The 23973-nt window shown below is 47.3% G+C and overlaps 1 protein-coding gene across 1 annotated transcript in view; it reads left to right on the forward strand.

Annotated features, from left to right (window-relative positions):
* Positions 1–23279, forward strand: part of dhtkd1 (dehydrogenase E1 and transketolase domain containing 1) — a 58190-nt gene extending 34911 nt beyond the window's left edge. The window contains exons 11-17 of the mRNA XM_038811919.1: positions 153–303; positions 3418–3524; positions 6018–6182; positions 9483–9565; positions 12743–12912; positions 14587–14672; positions 22381–23279. Of these exons, the coding sequence (XP_038667847.1) occupies positions 153–303; positions 3418–3524; positions 6018–6182; positions 9483–9565; positions 12743–12912; positions 14587–14672; positions 22381–22482 (864 nt within the window). The 3' untranslated portion in view covers positions 22483–23279. The remainder of the gene's footprint in view (positions 1–152; positions 304–3417; positions 3525–6017; positions 6183–9482; positions 9566–12742; positions 12913–14586; positions 14673–22380) is intronic.
* Positions 23280–23973: the final 694 nt, after the last annotated feature.

Below are 23973 nucleotides of genomic sequence, written 5' to 3' on the forward strand. Positions count from 1 at the left end.
TCCCTGTCAAGCTGAACGTCTTTTTATTAAATCCTATTCGTGGAGAAAATGCATGTTAGCTCACTAAATTTTTAAAATCAAGTCATTTAACCCCAAATCTGTTGTAACGTGTACAAAAAAAAAATAATGTGCTGTATCTTCTTTTCTATCAGGTCTGCAACAGTCCATTGTCTGAAGAGGCAGTGCTGGGCTTTGAGTACGGAATGAGTATTGAAAGCCCGAAGCTGCTCCCAATATGGGAAGCCCAATTTGGGGACTTTTTCAACGGTGCTCAAATTATATTTGATACGTTTATCTCTGGAGGTGAGCCTTAAAACAAAGTACCCTAACCCTAACCCTGCCAGGCAGATTGGTCAAATTGTAAGAATAGGTGTTTGTGGAATGCTGTGGGTAGGGGAGTTCCCAGTTGCAGTCACATCTCTTTCATCGGGTAGCATGGTGGCGCAGTGGTTAGCACTTCTGCCTCACGGCGCCGAGGACCCGGGTTCGATCCCAGCCCTGGGTCACTGTCCATGTGCAGTTTGATCATTCACCCCGTGTCTGCGTGGGTCTCGCCCCCACAACCCAAAAGATGTGCAGGGTAGGTGGATTAGCCACGGTAAATTGCCCCTTAATTGGAAAAAAAAATCATTGGGTACTCTAAATTTAAAAAAGTATATATCTCTTTCATCGACATGTGTTGCAACAGTTTTTGAATTGTCCTTTCTTAACCTCTCCAGTTCCCATGTTTGATCGAGTACACGTTAGCTGTCATCTTGAGCAGAAATTGACAAAATCAATACTAGATCATGTGTCAGATTCAGAAGAGAGAGGTGGTAGAGGAGGAAGAGACTTTCAGAAGCAGGAAAAGAGATCAAGAAGCAACTGGAGACAAATGCAAAAATGACAGAGTAAGAGTCGAAGAGGGGAGAAAGAAGGGTGCAGCGGGAAACAAACAGGAAATTAGAGTAAGAAATAAGCAGAAAGACAGTTGTAGAGATCATCTCAATAATTTTTGTGAGGTAGACCTTGTGATCAACTTGATTTAAAATATGTTTGCATATCACCAATAGCTTTCGTTTGATAAAAGGGGGTTATACCCATCCTGCAAGCTGTGTTCCATTTTAATGGTCCCTTCTTGTCAGTCACCTCTTCAAGGAAACCTGTTTCTTACGGAAAGGGAGCTGTGGTTTAATCCAGCCTGTCAAAGTCTAATTGTTGTCTCGAACAAATCTGAGAATATTGGAGACTAGTCATTCCACTGTTCCATTATTTGAAGGGGCTGCTCCTCAATTACTGGTTGCAGTTCCATTGAGCTCCTGATTTTTGGCCACCCAGTGCGGAAGGGAGTGGGGAAGTTGGAGGACCTCCTCATGGTTCTGCTCCTGGACCTGGTGACTGGCTGCAGGAGGCTGGTTACTCTGGCTGTCCATGTCTCTTCCATGGCCTTGACCACCCTGGAGAAGCGCTACACAGTGTGCACTTTTACACCACTGGCGGGCTGGCCTCCGCAGTTGACACTGTAAAGTTTCATGAGTCCCATTTTCGGTGAAATTGTAGGGTGTTTCTCAGTACCAGCAACACCGAGAACGGCAGCTCTTTCGAACAGGACTCCTTTTTGTTGGTCATGGCGAGGAATGCCCTTCTGAAGCAGCACTTCCTTAATTCCCCGCACAGACGGGCTGAGCTCATCAGTGCAGGATGTTCCGTAGGGTTCAGTGTTGGGACCTTATATAAATGATTTGGAGGAAAATGTAACTGGTCTGATTAGTAAGTTTGCAGACGACACAAAGGTTGGTGGAATTGCGGATAGCGATGAGGACTGTCCGAGGATACAGCAGGATTTAGATTATTTGGCGATTTGGGCGGAGAGATGGCAGATGGAGTTTAATCCGGACAAATGTGAGGTAATGCATTTTGGAAGGTCTAATGCAGGTAGGGAATATACAGTGAATGGTAGAACCCTTAAGAGTATTGAAAGTCAGAGAGATCTAGGTGTACAGGTCCACAGGTCACTGAAAGGGCCAACACAGGTGGAGAAGGTAGTCAAGAGGCATACGGCATGCTTGCCTTCATTGGCCGGGGCATTGAGTCTAAAAATTGGCAAGTCATGTTGCAGCTCTATAGAACCTCAGTTAGGCCTCACTTAGAGTATAGTGTTCAATTCTGGTCGCCACACTACCAGAAGGATGTGGAGGCTTTAGAGAGGGTGCAGAAGAGATTTACCAGGATGTTGCCTGGTATGGAGGGCATTAGCTATGAGGAGCAGTTGAATAAACTCGGTTTGTTCTCACTGGAACAACGGAGGTTTAGGGGTGACCTAATAGAGGTTTACAAAATTATGAGGGGCAGAGACAGAGTGGATAGTCAGAGACTTTTTCCAGGGTAGCGGGGTCAATTACTAGGGGGCATAGGTTTAAGGTGCGAGGGGCAAGGTTTAAAGGAGATGTACGAGGCAAGTTTTTTTACACAGAGGGTAGTGGGTGCCTGGAACTCGCTGCCGGAGGAGGTGGAGGAAGCAGGGGCGATAGTGACATTTAAGGGGCATCTCGATAAATACATGAATAGGATGGGAATAGAGGGATACTGACCCCAGAAGTGTAGAAGATTTTAGTTTAGACGGGCAGCATGGAGCATGGTCGGCACAGGCTTGGAGGGCCAAAGGGCCTGTTCCTGTGCTGTTCTTTTTGTTCTTTGGCCCTGCCAAGGTGCCAGGCTGGATGTGCCAAGGTGTCCAGGTGGCAGCGGGAGTGCCAGAGTACCACCCTGCCCAGAGCCTGACAACTCAGGGGCCTCAAATGGTCTGGGAGAACCCCCCCCCCCCCCAAGTGCCGTCCACTTTCGTGTGGACCGCTGCTAAACAGCACCACAGTAAGGTCTCCCAGGCACGAGCATCAGGTCCCGGGCCATGGCAGAATTCGATGCCGACATACTGACATAACCGAAGTGCTAATTTAATGATATAAACCTGGATCCTGCCCACGAAGGCAGGATCCCCACCACGACGCCTCGTGAGATCTTGTTAGATCTCACCAGGCATTTCAAGCATCGCAAATCTCACGAGAGGCCTCTTGCGAGGTTTAACGCCCTCATCGAGTCACCCGGTCGGGAGCGATAAGGCCGTTCGATCGCGCCTTTAATTACTGGTGGAGGTTTGCTTTTAGATTGCTAGTTGTTTGTAAAATCCCAGCTGTTCCTTTGGGGGGGGAAAGGTTCAGGCTGTCTAGATCAGAAAGAAATAGCAAACGCTATATTAAGGCGCTACTTATTGATTGGTTGGTTCCCTATCTGTTCAGCTGGCTAGCTTAACGAGTGAATATGTGAAATTCGCTCCAGTTACAAGCGTACACCTTCTTACACTTGGGGCAGCAATAATTGTTTGAAATCTATTGAAACAGTGGAGTGTCATGTCCCCACTAAATACTATATATTTGGCAGGTGAGGCAAAGTGGCTGCTACAGAGTGGAATGGTTATTCTCCTACCACATGGCTATGATGGTGCAGGCCCCGAACACTCCTCCTGTCGTTTAGAGCGTTTCCTGCAGGTAAACTGCATTTTCACCTGCGTCATAATATATCCTAACTACTCCTTAAATAGGCTGTCAAAATAGGAGGTGAATCAATTCCTGAAGATTAGTCTCCATTGGGCATGAACTGTTGAACTGCTGAAGATCCAAGAGGTTAAGGGAGGATGCACTTGGTTTGGAAGAGATTGGGAGAGGGTTGACGATGCTGGCTCCTGGGGTTGTCTTATGAGGAAAGGTTGAGCAGGTTGGGCCTATGCTGTTGCTCGTTTTGGGTGAGTGTGCTTAACACTCACTTGGCTCTGTTTCTCGTTCTAAGCTCTGGAGTCGCCAGGTGCCGTAAAGACACCGTCACAAGTATCAAGGTCAAGTTCAAAGCAATAAAGCTGTACACCAATTAGTAAGTCCAAAACAATTAGAGTTTATTATAACACAATTATAATAACACTCATGCACACGCTAAAGACTAACTTACTTCTACCACTAAACGACTAATACTTATCTAAGAAGGAACTGCGAGGTCAGGGAACAAGGCCTTCGTTCCGTTCTGGACTGCAGGCTTCGGGTCACTATCGGTCGGCAAGGGTATAAGTAATGCCGGGGTCAGGTAGCCATCGTCGTTTGGCACTCACTTATTGGTGGCTTCAGTTCAATCGGCTGATGGAGAAGACAGGGGTCTCGAGGCTGGATTCAGAAACCGGAATCAGGAGAAAGAATCAGAAGACTGAACCATGCGTGGGACCTCTCTTTTATAGGTCCCAGGTGTCCGCGCCCCTTGGGGCGGTCTTCCTCACCTGCTGGGGATCGATTGGGCCTCTTCCCAATCGATATGGTTTGAACCCCCCAATCCTAGGGCCGTTCCTTGATGGCTGGGGCAGTTCTTAGGACTCATTGTACTGGGCGTCTCTGGCTCCATCGTGTCTGGGCTGCTATTAAAAGTGTCAATTGATACTTAATTGTATCCATTGTACCTGGGACTGCCCAGTATCACCTCATTACTATGTTAACGGCTTTCCCATTTACAGCGCTGCCTGATCTCTGCAGCTGCCAGGAAACTGGTTTCTGCAATTGTCCCAATGCTTAATTGCTTCTGCAAGCTGTTTGCTCTTTAACATGTCCGTTTACCCTGCACTCTTTGCAGTCTTCCATTTTGTGTCCGTTTGTGGCCATCTTCGATGGCTACAATGCTGACTAGAGTTTAGAAGAATGAGCATATCTTGTTGATTCATATAAGATTCTGAGGTGGCTTGGCAGGGTCGCTGATCAGAAGATGTTTCTTCTTGTGAGGGAATCTAGAACAAGGATGCCCTTTGAGATAGAGATCTCCCATTTAAGACCGAGATTAGGAGGAATTTCTTCTTTGAGAGTGGTTACACTTTGGAATTCTCTTCCCCAGTGAAGGCTGGCCCATTGAAAATGTCCAATGATAGGTTCGGCAGATTGATCGCCGAAGATGTCAGGGGTTGTGTGGGAATAGCAAGGAAGTGGTGTTCAGGCCACAGTTAGATCAGCCATGATCTTATTGAATGGTGGTGCAGATTGATGGGTTGAATGGCCTACTCCTGATCCAATTTCTTATAAAGTATGGCAGAGGTGTAGCAAATACTGTCCCATCGCAACCTGATTCCTATCCACAATGTAAGGCCTGGTACTCGTTTATCCAACCCTGAGACGCAAAGCTAGAAACCTTGTTAAAATTAACTCTCAAATCAGGCATGCACCTGACTTCCGGCCAGATAGAATAGAGGCTCTGATCATCAATTGATTATTTTATAGAGGGGAATAGACTAATTAATTCACAGTAGGAACAGGAGGAGGCAATTCACGGAGCCTGCTCTGCTATTAGATCCACAGCTCAACTCCGTTCACCAGCCGTTGCTCCATATCCCTTAATACCCTTAACGGAAACCTATCTCCATTTTGAGAAATCCAATTATCCCAGCATCGTAGACTTTCAGGGGTAAAGAGTTTCCGATTTTGTTTGAAAAATTGCCCCTTAATTTCAATCCAGAACGATTTGTGCTTAATTCCTCCCCCCCACCCCCCCCCCTCCCCCCTCTCAACACCACCAAAGGTGATGGTGTGACTACAGTGAAGCTCTCAAATCCTATTAACATTGGATCAGTCTCCTTTCATCAAGATAATGCAAGACGAGATTGTGCAACGTGTTCGTAATTTAATCGTCCAAACCACAGTACCATTCTTGTAAGTCTGCATTCCAGCTCCAGAGGCTGGGAAATGCTTCTTGACGTGCAGAGGCTAAAATTGGAAATCTAAATTGGCTGCTCCACTTCCTATGAAACGACTGTGACAACACTTCAGAAGTGTAAAGTGCATCAGGGCATCCTGAAGTTGTGAATTGGTGTTGTTATAAACCAAGGTTTTCCCTCTTTTTTTCCGTAAACAGACCGGTTTTGTTTCTCTGTAGCTCGGAACACAGCCTGAAAAAGGCAGCAACGCAGAGAATTGACGTAGCATATAACCTTTCATCATCAGCTTCCTTTTCCCCAACAGATGTGTGACAGCAAGGAAGAAGGAGTTGATGGAGATAATGTAAACATGTTTGTTGTACACCCGACTACACCAGCACAGTACTTTCACCTACTACGCCGGCAGATGATTAGAAACTTCCGGAAACCCTTGATTGTAGCCTCTCCAAAAATGCTGCTGCGTCTCCCAGTGAGTTCATACTGCACTTCTGATATAACAATCCAAAATCTTTATTATTGTCACAAGTAGGCTTACATTAACACTGCAATGAAGTTACTGTGAAAATCCCCTAGTCGCCACACTCCGGCGCCTGTTCGGGCAGCACAGTAGCACAAGTGGATAGCACTGTGGCTTCACAGCGCCAGAGTCCCAGGTTCGATTCCCGGCTGCGTCACTGTCTGTGCGGAGTCTGCACATTCTCCCCGTGTCTGCGTGGGTTTCCTCCGGGTGCTCCGGTTTCCTCCCACAGTCCAAAGATGTGCAGGTTAGGTGGATTGGCCGTGCTAAATTGCCAAAAAGGTTAGGAGGGGTTATTTGGTTACAGGGATAGGGTGGACGTGAGAGCTTAATGTGGGTCGGTGCAGACTTACTTGACGGGCGAAATGGCCTCCTTCTGCACTGTATGTTCTATGCAGAGGGAGAATTCAGAATGTCCAATTCACCTAACAGCACGTCTTTCGGCAGACTCCGTACAGTGACCCAAGCCGGGAATCGAACCTGGGACCCTGGCGCTGTGAAGCTAACCACCGTGCCGTCATATTTGCAGGGAACTTGGTTCAATAAATGGGTAGCTGAACACAAACTCTGTAATTGAAATATTTTATAAATGCACTGAACATTATTATGTATTTGTAGTTTCCCCTTTGGCCCAACTTACCCGTGAGGGTAGTTTGGGGCTGAGGCTTTTGTCGATATCACAGAAGTCGCTTATGGGTTCAAACCCTACTCCAGGATTCTGAGCACATTATCGAGGCTTACACTTCAGTGCGGCACTGAAGGGTTGCCCAAGTCTTTTGAGTAACATATCAAAGGTTCAATTCTCTTGTTCCACCAGGTTTGACTATTTCATGAGGTAGTTCTTCTAATATTCAGAACAATACGCATCCTTCAGTCAGCAATGCAAAATTATTTGTCTAATTTGCAGCTTGTGAGGTGTGCACAGAATGGGTGCCACGTTTGCTTACAAAGCAAATGACTACACTTGGAAATCATACTCGTTAGCCAGTGATCGCCAAAGATGAAGAAGAATCCAGAGACCCAGGGTAATGATGTTGGGACCTGTGTTCGAATCCCACCACAGCAGATGGTGAAATTTGAATTCAATAAAAAAAATCTGGAATTAAAAATTTAAGGATGACCATGAAACCATTGTTGATTGTGGTAAAAGCTACCTGGTTCACTAATGCCCTTCAAGGAAAGAAATCTGCCATTGTTACTGTGGTGAATGTGATTCACACCGGATTATAACCTGTATATACATGTGCCTATATTGTAAGTGCAGTTGCGCTACCTGACCACCAGGGGGAGTAGCTCTGGGAATGCTCGAGAGTTGTACGGGACTTCTCCCTTGGCTCCGCCCAGGACTCCTCCCCCGGGAGCTGCTGTATAAAGATCAGTGCCACAGGGTCAGCCGGACAGTTCACCGAAAGTTCAACGGCTAACAGGCTGGCTCTGTTGTAAGTATATTAAATTGTTGTAACCGCTATTCTAATCCTACAAGCACGTGTCCGTAGAATTGTTGGTTCGAACAGTTACCTGGTCTGGCCTAGATGTAATGTACACCTGCAGCAATATGGTTGACTCTTAAATGGCCTCTGAAATGGCCACACAAGCCACTCAGTTCAAGGGCAATTAAGGATGGATAATAAATGCTGGCCCAGCCAGCAACACCTACACCCCATGAATGAATACAAAAAAGGAAAGGGATCATAATGCTGTCGAAAAGAATGATGCGCCTGAAGATTGAGAATATTTTTGAACTCAGCAAAGGATAATCAGGACACTAATAGAAAAGAGATTCAGAGCAAGAAACATAAAATCAGATTGTGAACACATCAGTAGATATGTAAAAAGAAAGAGATCAGCAAAATTAAACATGGGTCTCTTGGAGGCAGCGAAGTGAGAAATTAGAATCCTTGCTCTCCAGAAGGAGGCCATTTGGCCCATTGAATCTGCACCAAGCCCAATGCCCTGCCCTATCCCTGCAGCCTGTTAAACCCACCTAACCATACTTTTGGTCTGTGCAAGGACACCAAAGCACCCAGAGGAAACCCACGCAAACTCCACACAGTCATACAAGGCTAGTATTGAACCCGGAGCCCAGGTGCTATGAGGCAGCAGGGCTAGCCACTGTGCCTCCCAAATTACACTGGGGAATAAGGAAATGGCAGAGTCCAATCTGCCCTCATGGCAGGAGACAGATTCAGCATTCTCAAAGGCAATTGGAAAACAAGGAAGACAGGACTGGAAAAATCAATGGGATTAAAATACCCCAATCCGGATGGTCAAAATTTTCAATATTTTAGGAATAACAAAATTCAGTACCAACTTTTCTTTTTCTCACTTATTTCCTCCTTTTCCTCATCTGAAAGCATTGACTCTTTGCCGGGATATGGTTTCTAGTTGAGCAAGTAGCAAATAGAGTGGATGATGAGATGTGTCATCACGGTTGAGCCTAATGTCATCCTCGCTTATGCCCTTGGACACTGACCTTGGTGAAGAATTGAAATCCCTGCCACTTATTTCTTTCTGTATTCAGGTGCAGGGTGGGTGTTAGATGAAAGATTCCGTAGTTCAGGAAAAGATGTAAAGGGCACAGAGCAGGTTTACCAGGGAGGAGGGGCTGGAAAGGTCGGGACCGTTTGTCTTGGGACGGAGAAATTTAAGAGCTGAAACAGTCGAGGTCTTCAAGATGATCAGAAGTTTGATCAAACGGCGAGAGGAAAATGATTCCTTTTGGTGAGCGAGTCAATAACTGGAGGATATGGATACAAGATGATTGGGGGGAAAAACCGAGAGAGGAGAGGAGAATATTATCACTTGGAGTTGTTGGGATCTGGAACAGTCTTACTGAAAAGCTGGTGGAAACTGATTTCATAAGTAGTTTGAAAAGAGATTTGGGCGTACTTCATTGGCAGTAAAACATTTTAAGATGTCTGGTCATGAAATGTTCTATATAAATTCAAGTCTTTTTTTACTCCAAAGTAGCTTTGTTTCTCTTTTTGATGAAAATACCCATTTCTGAATATGAAAGAAATTCAGACAGTGAGAGGGTTACTTTATGACAAACAAATAAATTCACATCCAGCACCAGGCCATTAAAGCAATGAAAATATGTGAATACTTCACCGTAACACATTTCATATTTAGTCCAGAAATAATGTGATCATTTTAATGGTTCTTTCATGTGGCTTGGACCTATCCCGTTCTAGTCTTATTACGAATGCAATATGCAATTATTTGCTGAAATGGTATTCTTTCTTTCTAAAGGCTGCAGTCTCCAGCTTGGATGAGATGGCCCCAGGAACCACTTTTAAACCAGTCATCGGGGACTCTTCGGTGGATTCTAAAACGTAATTGTTTTTCTCTTTTCGGAACGGAGCTCTTATTCTTTCTAAAAAAAAAATCTGGGATCTTGGGCTGGATTCTCCATCTGCGGGATCCACCGTTTTGCCGGTAGCGCGCTCGCGCCCGTGGATTTCCCGGCAGTGTGGGGGTTCCCACAATGGGAAACACCATTGGCCGGCTGCCGGGATGGAGGATTCCGCTGCCGGCGGAGCCCCTGAGGTTTGCACCAAGGAGGATGGATGGGATGTACATGAGATGGAGGGAGGAAGGGCTAGTGAGGGTCACTGCCATGTCCATGGAGGGCAGGTTTGCTGGGCTAGAGGAACTGTGCGAGAGGTTCGAGCTACCACAGGGGGACAGACCAGATTCTGGCAGGTGCGGGACTTTACGTACAAGGAGTTGCCCTCATTCCCTCGGGTACAAGAATACACGCTTTTGGAAAAAATGCTGCTCCCAGATGAAGGGGAACATGGTAGGGTTGGGAACATGGATGGTTGGGAAAATAGGGCAGGACCTTAGTGAAAAGGATCGAGCGACAATGGGAGAAAGAGTTGGGGAGGGAGATAGGATGGGGGATTTGGTGCGAAGTAATGCGCCGAGTGAACTCAGCCTCCTCATGCACAGGGATGAGTCTTATTCAATTGAAGGTGGTGAACAGGGTCCACATGACTTGGGCCCGGATAAGTGGGTTTTTCCCAAAGGTAATGGATAGGTGCAAGAGGTAATGGAGGGTGGGTGGAGGGCGGCGAACCATGCCCATATGTTTTGGGGGTGTGAGGAGTTGTAGAACTTTTGGGAGGCAGTGTTAGGAACCTATCGAGGATTGTCATGTTTGAGAAGGAGTCAGACCCCGTGGTGGCGATCTTTGGGGTGTGGGAGGTGCCTGAGCTGCTGGAGTGGAAGGGGGCCAATGTCGTGGCCTTCGCCTCTCTGATGGCCCAGCGACGGATACTTTTGAATTGGAAGTCGGCTATACCGCCGGGGGTCGCGGATTGGTAGGGAGATTTGTGTGAGTTTCCCAGGTTGGAGAAAATCAAATTTGCCCAAAAGGGGTTGGAGGAGGGCTTCGAGGTAGGGTGGTGGCGTTTTGACTACATTTGAGCAGCAGTTTGTTGAGGGGGGAGCAAATGGAGAAAATTGAACAAACTGTAAACTCTGTTGGATCTTAAAGTTGTGTTATCATGTTGAAGATGTTTGGAATAAAATACATTTTTAAAAAAGAAAAACTTATTAAGGCAATATCCAGAATGTTCCTACTTTGTCATTCATATTTAATGACATACATGGCTAAAGATATTACACAGACTTTTGAATGCAAAATATATGAAATTGTATCCTTGTATACACCTATCTATCTATCTATATATATATATAAATGCATCACATTAATATCTGTTACACGACTTGCATCATTTTCACGGAGGTGCATATTCCTGTGAATTGCCCCATAATAACTATGGATCAATGCTGACACATCACTATTTTATGTTTGCTGCTTCCAGACTTTAAAGCCACTTGAAGTCAAGTCTCATTGCGCCTGTTTCCCACTAAATCTATTTCCCAGGACCTCCACACTTCCTCACCCCTTACCACACTCTAACCTTTCTACAATCTACATAGTTTTAAAACCCACTCTCCTTTTTCCAATCCTGCTAGTTGGCCAGCATATGAACTTTTCTCAATTTTTGACGAACAAAAATGGCCAGAGCACCAATATGGGCGGCATGGTAGCAGAGTGGTTAGCACAATTGCTTCACAGCGGCAGGCACCCGGGTTGGATTCCATATCCGGGGAACAGAGGGAAGTAGATCCTTGGAAAATAGGCGACAGGTTTAGATAAAGTATCTGGATCGGCGCAGGCTGGGAGGGCTGAAGGGCCTGTTCCTGCGCTGTAATTTTCTTTGTTCTTGTTCATATTGGGTGACTGTCTGTGTTGAGTCTGCACGTTCTCCCCGTGTCTGAGTGGGTTTCCTCCGGGTGCTCCGGTTTCCTCCCACAAGTCCCAAAAGACATGCTCATTAGGTGAATTGGACATTCTGAATTCTCCCTCTGTGTACCCGAACTGACGCCGGAGTGTGGCGACTAGGGGCTTTTCACAGTAACTTCATAGCGGTGTTATTGTAAACCTACTTGTGACACTAATAAAGCTTATTATTATTTCTGAATCCCTCCTTTTTGGTGTCATGATCAAGTCCCAGTCTGTCAGCACCATAAATTGGGATACCTGTCCACCGTCCTATAGTCCATGTGAAAGATCCCAGTTCCTTAGCTACCTCTGTAAAATCACAACTGAGTGCGGCATCTATACAAATAGAAATCTTTTGCTTGATGGAATGCATTGTTTTAGGTGCGATCCAGTAGATGAGATGCCAAATCAAATTGATTTCAGACTGTTCATGTGGATGTGAAATGCTCCGTCGTATTGTTCAACTCTTAGGAAATCAGGGTTTCCTTTCCAACGTTCTTGCCTCTGCTACCACTGCTGCCTTTGGGACGTTACTATGCATGAACACTCAGAGAAAATTCACTGTCCATGAAGTAATTTCTGATGCAGTTAGGAATTCTATTAAGCCATGGTTTTCCTGTTTGATAATTCAGACAAATGCGGCTTTAATGAACAGAATGCTATAACCTTGGTGCAGGAGTATTATGTATGGGAGAAATCATTCCTGCTGGTCATCATATTTTTACATGAATCCAGAGTGGCGGCACCTCCATATCTTTTCTCTTTGCGGCAACAATAAAATATAACAAACAGCAACTCGCTGTGATTTTAATGCCCTGGCTTTGAGAGCAGACCAAGCAGGCCAGCAGCACGGTTCGATTCCCGTACCAGCCTCCCCGAACAGGTGCCGGAATGTGGCGACTAGGGGCTTTACACAGTAACTTCATTGAAGCCTACTTGTGACAATAAGCGATTTTCATTTCATTTAAATTTTTTAAAGTAAGGTTTGATGTCGTAACTAAAATCAATATTTTATGTTTCCAACATCAATTACAGAATCCTGAACTTGTTGAACATCAGCAATTCTAGTATTTGTCGAAAACATTTTTGTTTGTGTCATCCTTTAATGCATTAATAATTTGTTTGACAGACTATTGTCTATTTTTATAATGCAGTAATACCATCTTCCTACAATGGTCCTTTAATTGTTTTTTTTGTGAATTCTTATTTATTTTAGTGTGACTCGAGTGGTGGTGTGTTCTGGGAAGCACTATTACACTCTGGTTAAACACAGAGAATCTCTCGGTGAAACTGGGCGGAATACAGCACTCATCAGGGTGGAAGAGCTCTGCCCTTTCCCACTGGAAGCACTTCAGCAACAAATGGATAAATATAAAAATGCAAAAGGTCAGGCATGCTTAGCAAACATTTCATGAGCCTTGAAAATGTACTGCTAATCAGACACCTTCAGAAAACTTGAGTAAAATGTTTCTTTGTGTGTGTGACCTCAGTCCCTCCTGTTTGTTTGGTTGATGTAACCTTTTATTAGTGCAAGTTGTTTTACTGAAGAGCTTGACACAGCCTTAATTGCCTCATCAATTTGACCAGAAGACATGTAATCCTGACAATGAGTTGAGAGATTACTGGAGAAGGCATCCACCATCTAGGAACATAACCCCGATCAACTGCACTAATCTATGAATGCAGTTTAGAGTATTAGCAACATCTATTGTGCAGTAAAACAATTTGTGTCTGGTTATACTAAGCACCTTGCAATCTTTTGTGCGTTATATAAGTGCAGTTTGTTCTCGCACATTACCAAAAACTTGTAAGTTTACAAGTTAACTCTGCTCCTGACCTCATTACAGACTAGGTTCAAATGTGGACAAAAGAGCTGAACTTTAGAGATGAGGGGAGAGCAACTGCCTTTGACATCAAGACAGGGGGTTGGGGGGGGGGGGGGGGGGGGGGGGGTTGGTAGTGGCTCGTACCTGGTTGGTCTCATACCTGGCACAAAGGAAGATGGTTGTGGTGGTTGGAGGTCAATCATCTCAGTTCCACGATATCACTGCAGGAGTTCCTCAAAGGAGTGTCCTAGGCCCAACAATTTTCAATTACCTTCCTATCTTCATAAGGTCAGAAGTGGGTTGTCGGTTGATGATTGTCACAATGTTCAGCACCACTCATGACTCCACAGATACTGAAGCAGTCCATGTCCAAATGCAGCAAGGCCTGGACAATATCCAGGCGTGGGCTGACAAGGGCAAGTTTCATTCATGCCACACAAGTGCCAGGCAATGACCATCTCCAATAGGAGAGAATCTATTCATAGCCCCTTGACATTCAATGACATTACCATCGCTAACTACCCCACTATGAATATCCTGGGGTTTTCCATTGACATGAAACTGAACTGGACTAGCCATATAAATACTGTGGCTACAAGAGCAGGTCAGAGGCTAGGAATCTTGTGGCGAGTAACTCACCTCCTGACTCCCCAAAGCCTGTCCTCATCTACAAGCCACAAGGCAGGAATGTGATGGAATACTTGTCTCTGCCTGGATGAGTGCGGCTCCAACAACATTCAAGAAACTCAGCTTCATCCGGTATAAAGTTTCCCGCTTGAATGGCACCTCTTTCACAAACATGCACTCCCTCCACCACCAATGAACAGGAGCAGTGTGTGTTCCATCTGCACGTTGCACTTCAGAAACTCACCCAAGACTCCTTAAGCAGCACCTTCCAAACCCTGATCACTGCCATCTAGAAGGACAAGGGCAGCAGATTCCAATGAACATCACCAGCTGCAAGATCTTCTCCCAAGTCATTCCCCATCCTGACTTTGAAATATACCGTCATTCGTTCACTGTGGCTGGATCAATATCCTAGAACCTAGGATATTGGTTCCACATTGGTCAAAAGTATTGAAGCACTGAAGAAAACATTTATTTACTTAGCACAATCATATCTCAAAGCATTTAATGTGTAATTTTACTTTTAAGTACACATGTTAGCAAACAAAACTGCTTTGACAGCAGTCTTTAGATGCCATGAATACTAAATTAGATGATCGTTTTTCAGACTTTATATGGAGTCAAGAGGAACCACAGAACATGGGCCCGTGGTTTTATGTATCCCCCAGGTTTGAAAAACAGTTAGCATGCAAGGTAAGCTACCATACATCCAAATAATGATCAAATGTTCAAAGTTCTCATGATCAAAATGTGATGTTTTAGAGTCTTGTTGGAGCGACAGTCTTGAAACGTTATTAACGCGGATGTGAACCCAATTACGTATCGTTGGCATGCTACTTATAAAGAAACCAAACTTGCATTTATAAAGTGTCCTTCCCAAACTCAGGAGGTCTTAAAGTTCTTTCCAGCCAGTGGAATACTTTACAAGGTGCAGTCACTATTATATTGTAGGAATGGACCTACTGAGCAGTTTCCTAATCAAATTTGCATAGTCACCTTGGTCAGCATTAATAGCCATGTTGCAGCACAGTGTAAACAACAGCGAATCCAGATGTTCAAGTAGCCTTATGAAGGGTTTGGAGAAGGGATGTCTTTGAAGGACTGAGCAATTGGATTGGGCAGTGAAGATGTATGAATAAGGATACATTTACTTGTTAACTTTTCAAAAATGTTTTATTCCATCATTTGGGCATCACTGGCAATTTATTGCCAGCATTTATTGCCCATCCCTAATTGCCCTTGAACTGAGTGGCCTTACTTGGAGTACTCATGCTGAAGATTAAGTGGTTGAGGTATAGTCCATGATCTGATCATCTGTGGGAAGAATGAGGTTCTCCTTCATCTGCAACCTGAATTCCTTTTAATAACCTCAAAAATTAATGCTGAGCAGTAAAAGGTAAATGTTGGGTGACTAACAGCAAGGTGACAGGGTGGAAAGTTTGAGGCTAAGCTTTTGTTCGGGGCTAAGGTGGCTGGCTGAGAGCTCTGACAGCGGAAGAGGTGCTAAGGACGAGCAGAATTCAAAATGGGCACTAAAGCTGTGCGTATGTGCTGGCAAATGGGCTGCAGGAGGTCGCAGGCTCCTGCCCTGCCCCAGCAGTGCTGATCTCCCCTGTTGGAGCTCTCATTTAGAACCTGCCCATTGCCCCTAACAGGACGGTGAGCAGAAAAGCGGGCAATTAGGAAGCATCCCGGGGAAGATTGAGCTGGTGGGTGCACTTCCAGGTAGCGGGGGGGGGGGGGGGGGGGGGGGGGGGGGGGATCCATTTGGTCAGGCCGTTGAGGGTTCCAATGCCTGTGGCAAAATCCACCCACTTAACCCTCTTTCCCTTCGCCACAGAAGCTGAGCATTTTCTGTTTTTATTTCAGATTTTCAACATCCGCAGTATTCAGTTTTTGTATACAGTGGATTTAGTCCTGCCGTTGTTAAGTGAGAATAAATTCTGGTTCATCCATGATTATAACAAACGATAAGCAGTGGGAAAACTGGGGTCAGGTCAGGTAATGAAAACAGTGAATTATATAACTAAGTGTTCTCTGTACACATCTGGAAGTGTCTATAAAGGGGAGCACAATATTGATGGGAACAAGTGGAGGTCAACGGGGAGACTTTTATTAAGGGCCGATGATCTTAAAAATATAGATAATCCATATTTTTCTTCCACGTCAGGGCTGAAAAAGAATGACTTCAATCTTGACACAATTATCAAACCAAAATATTTGGTTGCTAGTGATGGTCAATTGTTTGATATAGTTTATATGCAGCCACTATCTTATCCACTTAAACTTACTACCATTTTTATAGGCCTGTCCACTTGGTCATTTTCCTACAATAAGTGTTTGTTAACATTACCGACTTCCGGTTGCGGCTATGACTAGCTAAGCCGCACATTTGGAAGCTCCTGCAACAAAGGTGTTTTTGGGCCAATTGGAGGGCCCCAACGGCGCTGAAAAAACGAATCCCGGTGGGGGAAGGTCCCCTGAGGAGAACTAGACCGATTTTATGGTCGGTACCCGGAGTGGAGCGGCAAGAAAAACGGCAGCAGCTCCCCAAAAAAAGCGGGGGAAGAAAATCAAAATGGCGGCCGGCGGTGTATCGGAGGAGTGGAAGAAATGGGCGGAGGAGCAGCAGGCCGCTCTCCTCCGTTTTTTCACGGAGATGAAAGTGGAACTCTTAGAGTCCATGAACGCGACGGCCACCAGGTTGGTGGGAGCCCAGGCGATCCAAGAGGCGTCGATTAAAGATCTGCAGCAGGAGATGACCGCGAGGGAGGAGGAGGCCACAGTCATCGGGGCAAAGGTGGAGGTGCACGAGGCACTCCACATGAAGTGGCAGAGCCGCTTCGAGGAGCTGGACACTCGGATGAGGAGGAAAAATTTGAGGATCCTGGGCCTGGAAGAAGGCCTGGAGGGGTCGGATCTCCCGGGATATGTGGCGGAGATGTTGAGCTCCCTGATGGGGGAAGGGGCCGGTCCGGCGCCCCTGGAATTGGAAGAGGCATACCGGGTCATGGCCAGGAGGCCTAGGGCAAACGAGCCCCCGAGGGCGGTGCTGGTGCGGTTCCAGCGGCTAAGTGATCGAGAGAAAGTCCTGAGGTGGGCTAAAAGGGAGAAAAGCAGCAAGTGGCAGAACTCGACGGTAAGGGTGTACCAGGACTGGAGTGCGGAGGTGGCAAAGCGGCGGGCCCGGTACAACCGGACAAAGGCGGTGCTACACGCGAAAAAGATCAAATTTGGAATGCTGCAACCGGCGCGCTTGTGGGTCACCTACAAGGACCAACATCATTATTTCGAGTCCCCAGAGGAGGCCTGGACCTTTGTACAAGAGGAAAAGTTGGACACGAACTAAAACCTGGGAGCACCGGCGGTCGTAGCCGCCGGGGGACTCTTGATTGAGCAAGTGGCCCTTTTCTTTTTCAGGCCAGGTCGGAACTGGGTAACAGTTTTGTGGATTGTTTGGGGTGTTTTTTCTCGAACGGTTGACTTTTCTGAATATTTTGAAGGTTTCGAGTTGTTGGGTGTTTCTGTATATTTGTACTGTTGAAATTTCTATTGTGGGTCGTTGGCTTCTTATGGGGTGTTTTTTCCCGTTTCCAATTTCCCTTAGTTATTTACCCCTCTTACCCTTTTTCTTTGGGTGCTTGGGGGGTTTTTTGTTCTTTTTTTCTTTTCGGGTTATGGTTATCTGCGGTTATTTATACTGTTTGATGGAGGGTGATGGTTGGGCACACTGTTAGTTGATAGTTAGTTAATTATTTTGTTATTTAAGTATGTAGTTAAGTATTTATGTATTTAGTTGCCATTGGGTATTTGTATTTATATCGTTAAGTTGGGGAGACGGGACGGGGGGGAGCGGGTTGATTATGCGGGTCTTTCTCGGGGGTTTTAAGGGGATCTTTCACGGGCGCAGATGGGGTGAACCGGGAGGAGTCGGAATGTGGCAGGAGCAGCCGGGTCAGCGGAGACCAGCTGACTCTCGGGAGTACGATGTGGGGTACATCACGGCTAGGAGGGGTCCTAGCCGGGGGGGGGGGGGGGGGGGGGGGGGGGGGGGGGGGGCTGGGGGTGGACACCGGGTTGCTGCTGGAAAGACCAGGGACGAGAAGGGGAGAACCGGGGGGGGGGGGGGGGGGGGGGGGGGCCATCGCTATGGGAAGCGGGTCAGAAAAGAAGGGATGACCCGGGGCGAGCAAGGGACAAGACATGGCTAATCGACAGGGAGTAGGGACGGGTCGCTCTGCGACCCGATTGATCACGTGGAACGTAAGGGGGCTGAATGGGCCGGTCAAAAGATCAAGGGTCTTCTCACACCTGAAGGGACTGAAGGCTGATGTAGCAATGCTGCAGGAGACTCATTTGAGGGTAGCAGATCAGGTCCGCCTGAGAAGGGGGTGGGTGGGACAGGTGTTCCACTCAGGCTTGGATATCAAGAACCGGGGGGTGGCGATTTTGGTGGGAAAGAGGGTGTCGTTTGTGGCGGCAGAGGTGGTGGCAGACAAGGAGGGCAGGTACGTGATGGTGAGGGGTAGGCTGCAGGGAGAGAATGTGGTACTGGTAAATGTGTATGCCCCGAACTGGGACGACGCGGGTTTTATGAGGCGCCTGCTGGGCCTCATCCCGGGACTGGAGGCAGGGGGCCTGATCATGGGAGGGGACTTTAATACGGTGTTAGACCCTGGGCTGGATAGATCGAGTTCCAGGACGAATAGGAGGCCGGCAGCGGCAAAGGTGTTAAGGGGGTTCATGGAGCAGATGGGAGGGGTAGACCCATGGAGATTTAGTAGGCCTAGGGCGAGGGAGTATTCTTTTTTCTCCCACGTCCACAGAGTGTACTCTAGGATCGATTTTTTCGTATTGAACAGGGGGCTGATACCGAGAGTGCAGGACACGGAGTACTCGGCCATTGCGATATCGGACCATGCACCACATTGGGTGGACGTGGACATGGGGGAGGCGCGGGACCAACGCCCGTTGTGGCGCCTGGATGTAGGGCTGTTGGCGGACGAAGAGGTGTGCAGAAGGGTGAGAACGGGCATTGAGAACTATCTGGGTACGAATGACACAGGTGAGGTGCAGGTGGGGACGGTCTGGGAGGCCTTGAAAGCAGTGATTAGAGGAGAGCTGATCTCCATAAGGGCACACAGAGAGAGGAAGGAGAGGCAGGAAAGGGAGAGGCTGGTGGGGGAGCTCCTAGAAGTAGATAGGAAATATGCGGCGGCGCCAGAGGAGGGGCTATTAAGGGAGCGGCGTAGCTTGCAGGCCAGGTTCGACCTACTGACCACTAGGAAGGCGGAAATGCAGTGGAGAAGGGCGCAGGGTGCGGCGTATGAGTACGGGGAAAAGGCGAGCAGGATGCTGGCACACCAGCTTCGTAAGCGAGATGCAGCCAGAGAGATTGGGGGAGTGAGAGAGAGGGGTGGGGACGTAGTGCAGAAGGGGCAAGAGGTGAATAGGGTCTTTAGGGACTTCTATAGGGAATTGTATAGGTCTGAACCGCCGAAGAGGAGAGGGGGAATGAAGAACTTTCTCGACAAATTGGGGTTCCCAAAGGTACAGGAGGAGCTGGTGGAAGGGTTGGGGGCGCCGATAGAGCTGCAGGAGCTAATTAAAGGGATAGGCCAGATGCAGGCGGGGAAGGCGCCGGGGCCGGATGGGTTCCCGGTGGAGTTTTACAGGAAATTTGTGGACTTGGTGGGTCCAGTGCTGGTGCGAGCCTTCAATGAGGCGCGCGAGGGGGGGGTACTGCCCCCAACAATGTCGCAGGCCCTGATCTCCTTGATTTTGAAGCGGGACAAGGACCCGGTCCAGTGCGGGTCCTACAGGCCCATCTCCCTCCTGAATGTTGACGCCAAGCTGTTAGCAAAGGCCCTGGCAACCAGGATAGAGGACTGTGTGCCAGGGGTAGTCCATGAAGACCAGACGGGGTTTGTGAAGGGACGCCAACTTAACACAAATGTCCGGAGATTGTTAAATGTGATTATGATCCAGCAGTGGAAGGGGAGGCGGAGATAGTGGTAGCGCTGGACGCGGAGAAGGCATTTGACAGGGTGGAGTGGGAATACTTGTGGGAGACGTTGGAAAGGTTTGGGTTTGGGGAGGGATTTATCAAGTGGGTAAAACTGCTCTATTCAGCTCCGATGGCAAGTGTGGTAACAAACGGGAGGAGGTCAGAATATTTTGGGCTCCATCGAGGTACTAGGCAGGGATGTCCCCTATCTCCCTTACTCTTTGCATTAGCGATTGAGCCGTTGGCGATGGCACTGAGGGGTTCAGGGGTGTGGAGAGGACTGACAAGGGGAGGGGAGGAACATCGGGTCTCGCTCTATGCGGATGATTTGTTGTTGTATGTGGCAGACCCGGAGGGGGGAATGCCGGAGGTAATGGGGATACTAGCGGAGTTCGGGGACTTTTCGGGATATAAGTTAAATCTGGGGAAAAGTGAGGTCTTTGTAATACACCCGGGAGACCAAGGGGAGGGAATTGGGAGGCTCCCCTTCAAAAGAGCAGTTAAAAGTTTTAGGTATTTGGGGGTGCAGGTGGCAAAGAACTGGGGGACCCTCCACAAGTTGAACTTTTCCAGACTGGTGGAACAGATGGAGGAGGAGTTTAAGAGGTGGGACATGGTGCCGCTGTCACTGGCAGGGAGGGTGCAGTCAGTTAAAATGACGGTCCTCCCGAGGTTCTTGTTTTTGTTCCAGTGTCTGCCCATCTTCCTCCCCAGGGCCTTTTTCAAGAAGGTAACGAGTAGTATCATGGGGTATGTGTGGGCACATGGCACCCCGAGAGTTAGAAGGGTCTTTTTGGAGCGGAGTAGGGATAGTGGAGGGCTGGCGTTACCCAACCTTTCAGGATATTACTGGGCGGCAAATACATCGATGGTACGAAAGTGGATGATGGAAGGGGAGGGGGCAGCCTGGAAGCGCATGGAGAGGGCGTCCTGCGGCAACATAAGCTTAGGGGCACTGGTAACGGCACCATGGCCGCTCCCTCCCACGAGGTATACCACGAGCCCGGTGGTGGCGGCCACCCTCAAGATCTGGGGGCAGTGGAGGCGACACAGGGGGGAAGTGGGAGGTCTGATAGGGGCACCACTAAGAGGGAACCACAGATTTGCGCCGGGAAACACAGGAGGGGGATTCCAGAGCTGGCAGAGGGCGGGTATTAGACAACTGAGGGACTTGTTTATAGAGGGGAGGTTTGCGAGCCTGGGAGAGCTGGAGGAGAAATTTGGGCTCCCCCCGGGGAACACGTTCAGGTACCTCCAAGTGAAGGCATTTGCCAGACGACAGGTAACGGGGTTCCCCGCGCTCCCCGACGGGGGTGAGTGATAGGGTGCTATCAGGGGTCTGGGTCGGGGAGGGGAAGATCTCGGACATCTATAAGATTATGCAGGAGGTGGAGGAGGTACCAGTAGAGGAGCTGAAAGATAAGTGGGAGTTAGAGCTGGGGGAACAGATAGAGGACGGGACATGGGCAGACGCCCTGGAGAGGGTCAACTCGTCGTCGTCATGTGCGAGACTAAGTCTCATTCAATTTAAGGTACTGCATAGAGCCCACATGACGGGGACAAGGATGAGTCGGTTTTTTCGGGGGTGAAGACAGGTGTATTAGATGTTCGGGAAGCCCTGCGAATCATGCACATATGTTTTGGGCATGTCCGGCACTGGAGGAGTTCTGGAAGGGGGTGGCAGGGACGGTGTCGAGAGTGGTGGGGTCCAGGGTCAAGCCAGGATGGGGACTTGCGATCTTCGGGGTTGGGGTGGAACCGGGGGTACAGGAGGCGAGGGAGGCTGGAATATTAGCCTTTGCGTCCTTGGTGGCTCGGAGGAGGATCTTGATTCAGTGGAGGGACGAAAGGCCTCCGAGTGTTAACACCTGGTTAAACGACATGGCAAACTTCATCCAATTGGAAAGGATCAAATTCGCCCTGAGAGGGTCGGTGCAGGGGTTTTCCAGGCGATGGCAACCCTTCCTAGACCTCTTGGATCAGAGATAGAAACTGAGGCCGTGACAGCAGCAACCCGGGAGGGGAGGGGAGGGCGGGAGGGAGGGGGGAGGAGGGGGGGGGGGGGGGGGGGGACAAAGACGAAGGAAGTACGGTAGCGGTGGTGGCACGGGCAAGGCCTGCCCGAGGACGCTGCTAGAAATGATAAGTTGGTCTGACTGTCGGTTCGCCGGCGGGGGGGGGGGGGGGGGGGGGGCCTTTTTTTTTTCTTTTTCTTGTTAAGTAGGGGGGTTTGACTTTGTTTTGTTATAATTTAAATGTGAATGTAGGGGGGGTTAAAATGTTTGTATTTTGAAAAATTCAATAAAAATTATTTAAAAAAAACATTACCACTTGCTGTTCCTAATTCCTTCTGCAAAAAAGTAACTCCCTCTAATTTTTATCATTTGTCTGTAGTTGAAATTGGTCAGCAGACCATCTCTTCCAGCACCTGCAGTTGCAATCGGGACTTTGCATCAGGAACAAAACCAAGACATTCTCGCCAGAACTTTCTCCTAAAAGGAATTTGGAAAAGCCTGGGTGCACTTCACTGTGCCTGACTCCTCGAGAGGACCTCCAACATTTTGATACAGTTGAGAGGTTTCCATTGAGAAACACTGTTTTCCAAGATCAAATATTACTCCTATTTTATTTTTTTTCAAAATGACTTTGATTTAGCTCAAATCATGGAAAGTATTCCAACCTAGTGTAGTTAGAATAAGAATTAAAACCCTGAGTTACTTGACAGCTAGGTCTGAAAAATGAACTGGACTTTTGTAAGCAAATACCTTGGGCATATTATATACATATTCTCAAGTACTCAACAAAAGCAAGTTTGTTTATCTGCAGACTAGCTATTGCTGCTGGACAAGTCATGGCTTCTGAGGAGTTTTTAAATTTAAGATTTATTTCATTAACTCAGTTTAAATTCCACAGTTACTGTAGCAGGTAGTCACCAAATCATTGGTCCAGGCCTCTGGTTGCTAGTCCGTTAACAGTAATCTCTGTTACTGTCCCTTTATTAGATTGGTGATAATTAAATTATAACAGGGAGGGGGGAGAATCTGTCTGTAAAATCTTATTTCGAACAAAATGTGATGCTGTTGTAATTCACAGTCAGCTTCTTTGTTAAGTTTGGGTGTTGCAATGACGCCGTGTTTCTGCTGTTCGCAATTGTGAAATGATGTAAATGACAAGTAACCTCAATATATTCGATGTTCTCTTGTCTCCTTGTGGGTTTAGTTACTTTTATCGATGGACAAAAATGTGGAGTCAAGTTTAACAAAGTAAAGATTGTAACAGTTGTTCTTAACAAATTGTTTACTTTTTTCTATCAAATCTAAATATTTAATGTGTATCCCACCACCAGCCTCCTCCTTTTTACATGGAGGATTCTATCTGGAATGGTCGCTGTTGATGGAACTGCTCACTTAGTAGGGAATGCTCATTATTTACGTCCGGGCAAGTTCAGTCCCCACTTTCTCAGTGCAGACCACTTCCTGTTTAAATGGAGTGAGTGCAAATGCTTTTGTCATATTGTAAGATTTCAAGAAAATTAATAAAAGAGTTTCTAGGATCACCGACTCTGCTGCAGGAGAATACAGGCTGCAACAGTCCAGTTGTCTCTGTCTGCAGGGGTCCGAATCTTGTTATGAATGAATTTATTAATCCTTTGTTTGCCTCCAAGCTGATGTCCCAACACTTGTTTACAGCAGTACAACAATTTCATTTTTTTTTAATAAACATTTTATTGAGGTATTTTTTGATATTACAACACAATAAACAATATACATGAAACTATAAACATTGGGGCAGCATGGTAGCATTGTGGATAGCACAATCGCTGCACAGCTCCAGGGTCCCAGGTTCGATTCCCGGCTTGGGCCACTGTCTGTGCAGAGTCTGCATGTTCTCCCCGTGTGTGCGTGGGCTTCGTCCGGGTGCTCCGGTTTCCTCCCACAGTCCAAAGATGTGCAGGTTAGGTGGATTGGTCATGATAAATTGCCCTTA

Source organism: Scyliorhinus canicula, chromosome 11 (genome assembly GCF_902713615.1).
Source record: "Scyliorhinus canicula chromosome 11, sScyCan1.1, whole genome shotgun sequence".
Classification (NCBI taxonomy): domain Eukaryota; kingdom Metazoa; phylum Chordata; class Chondrichthyes; order Carcharhiniformes; family Scyliorhinidae; genus Scyliorhinus; species Scyliorhinus canicula.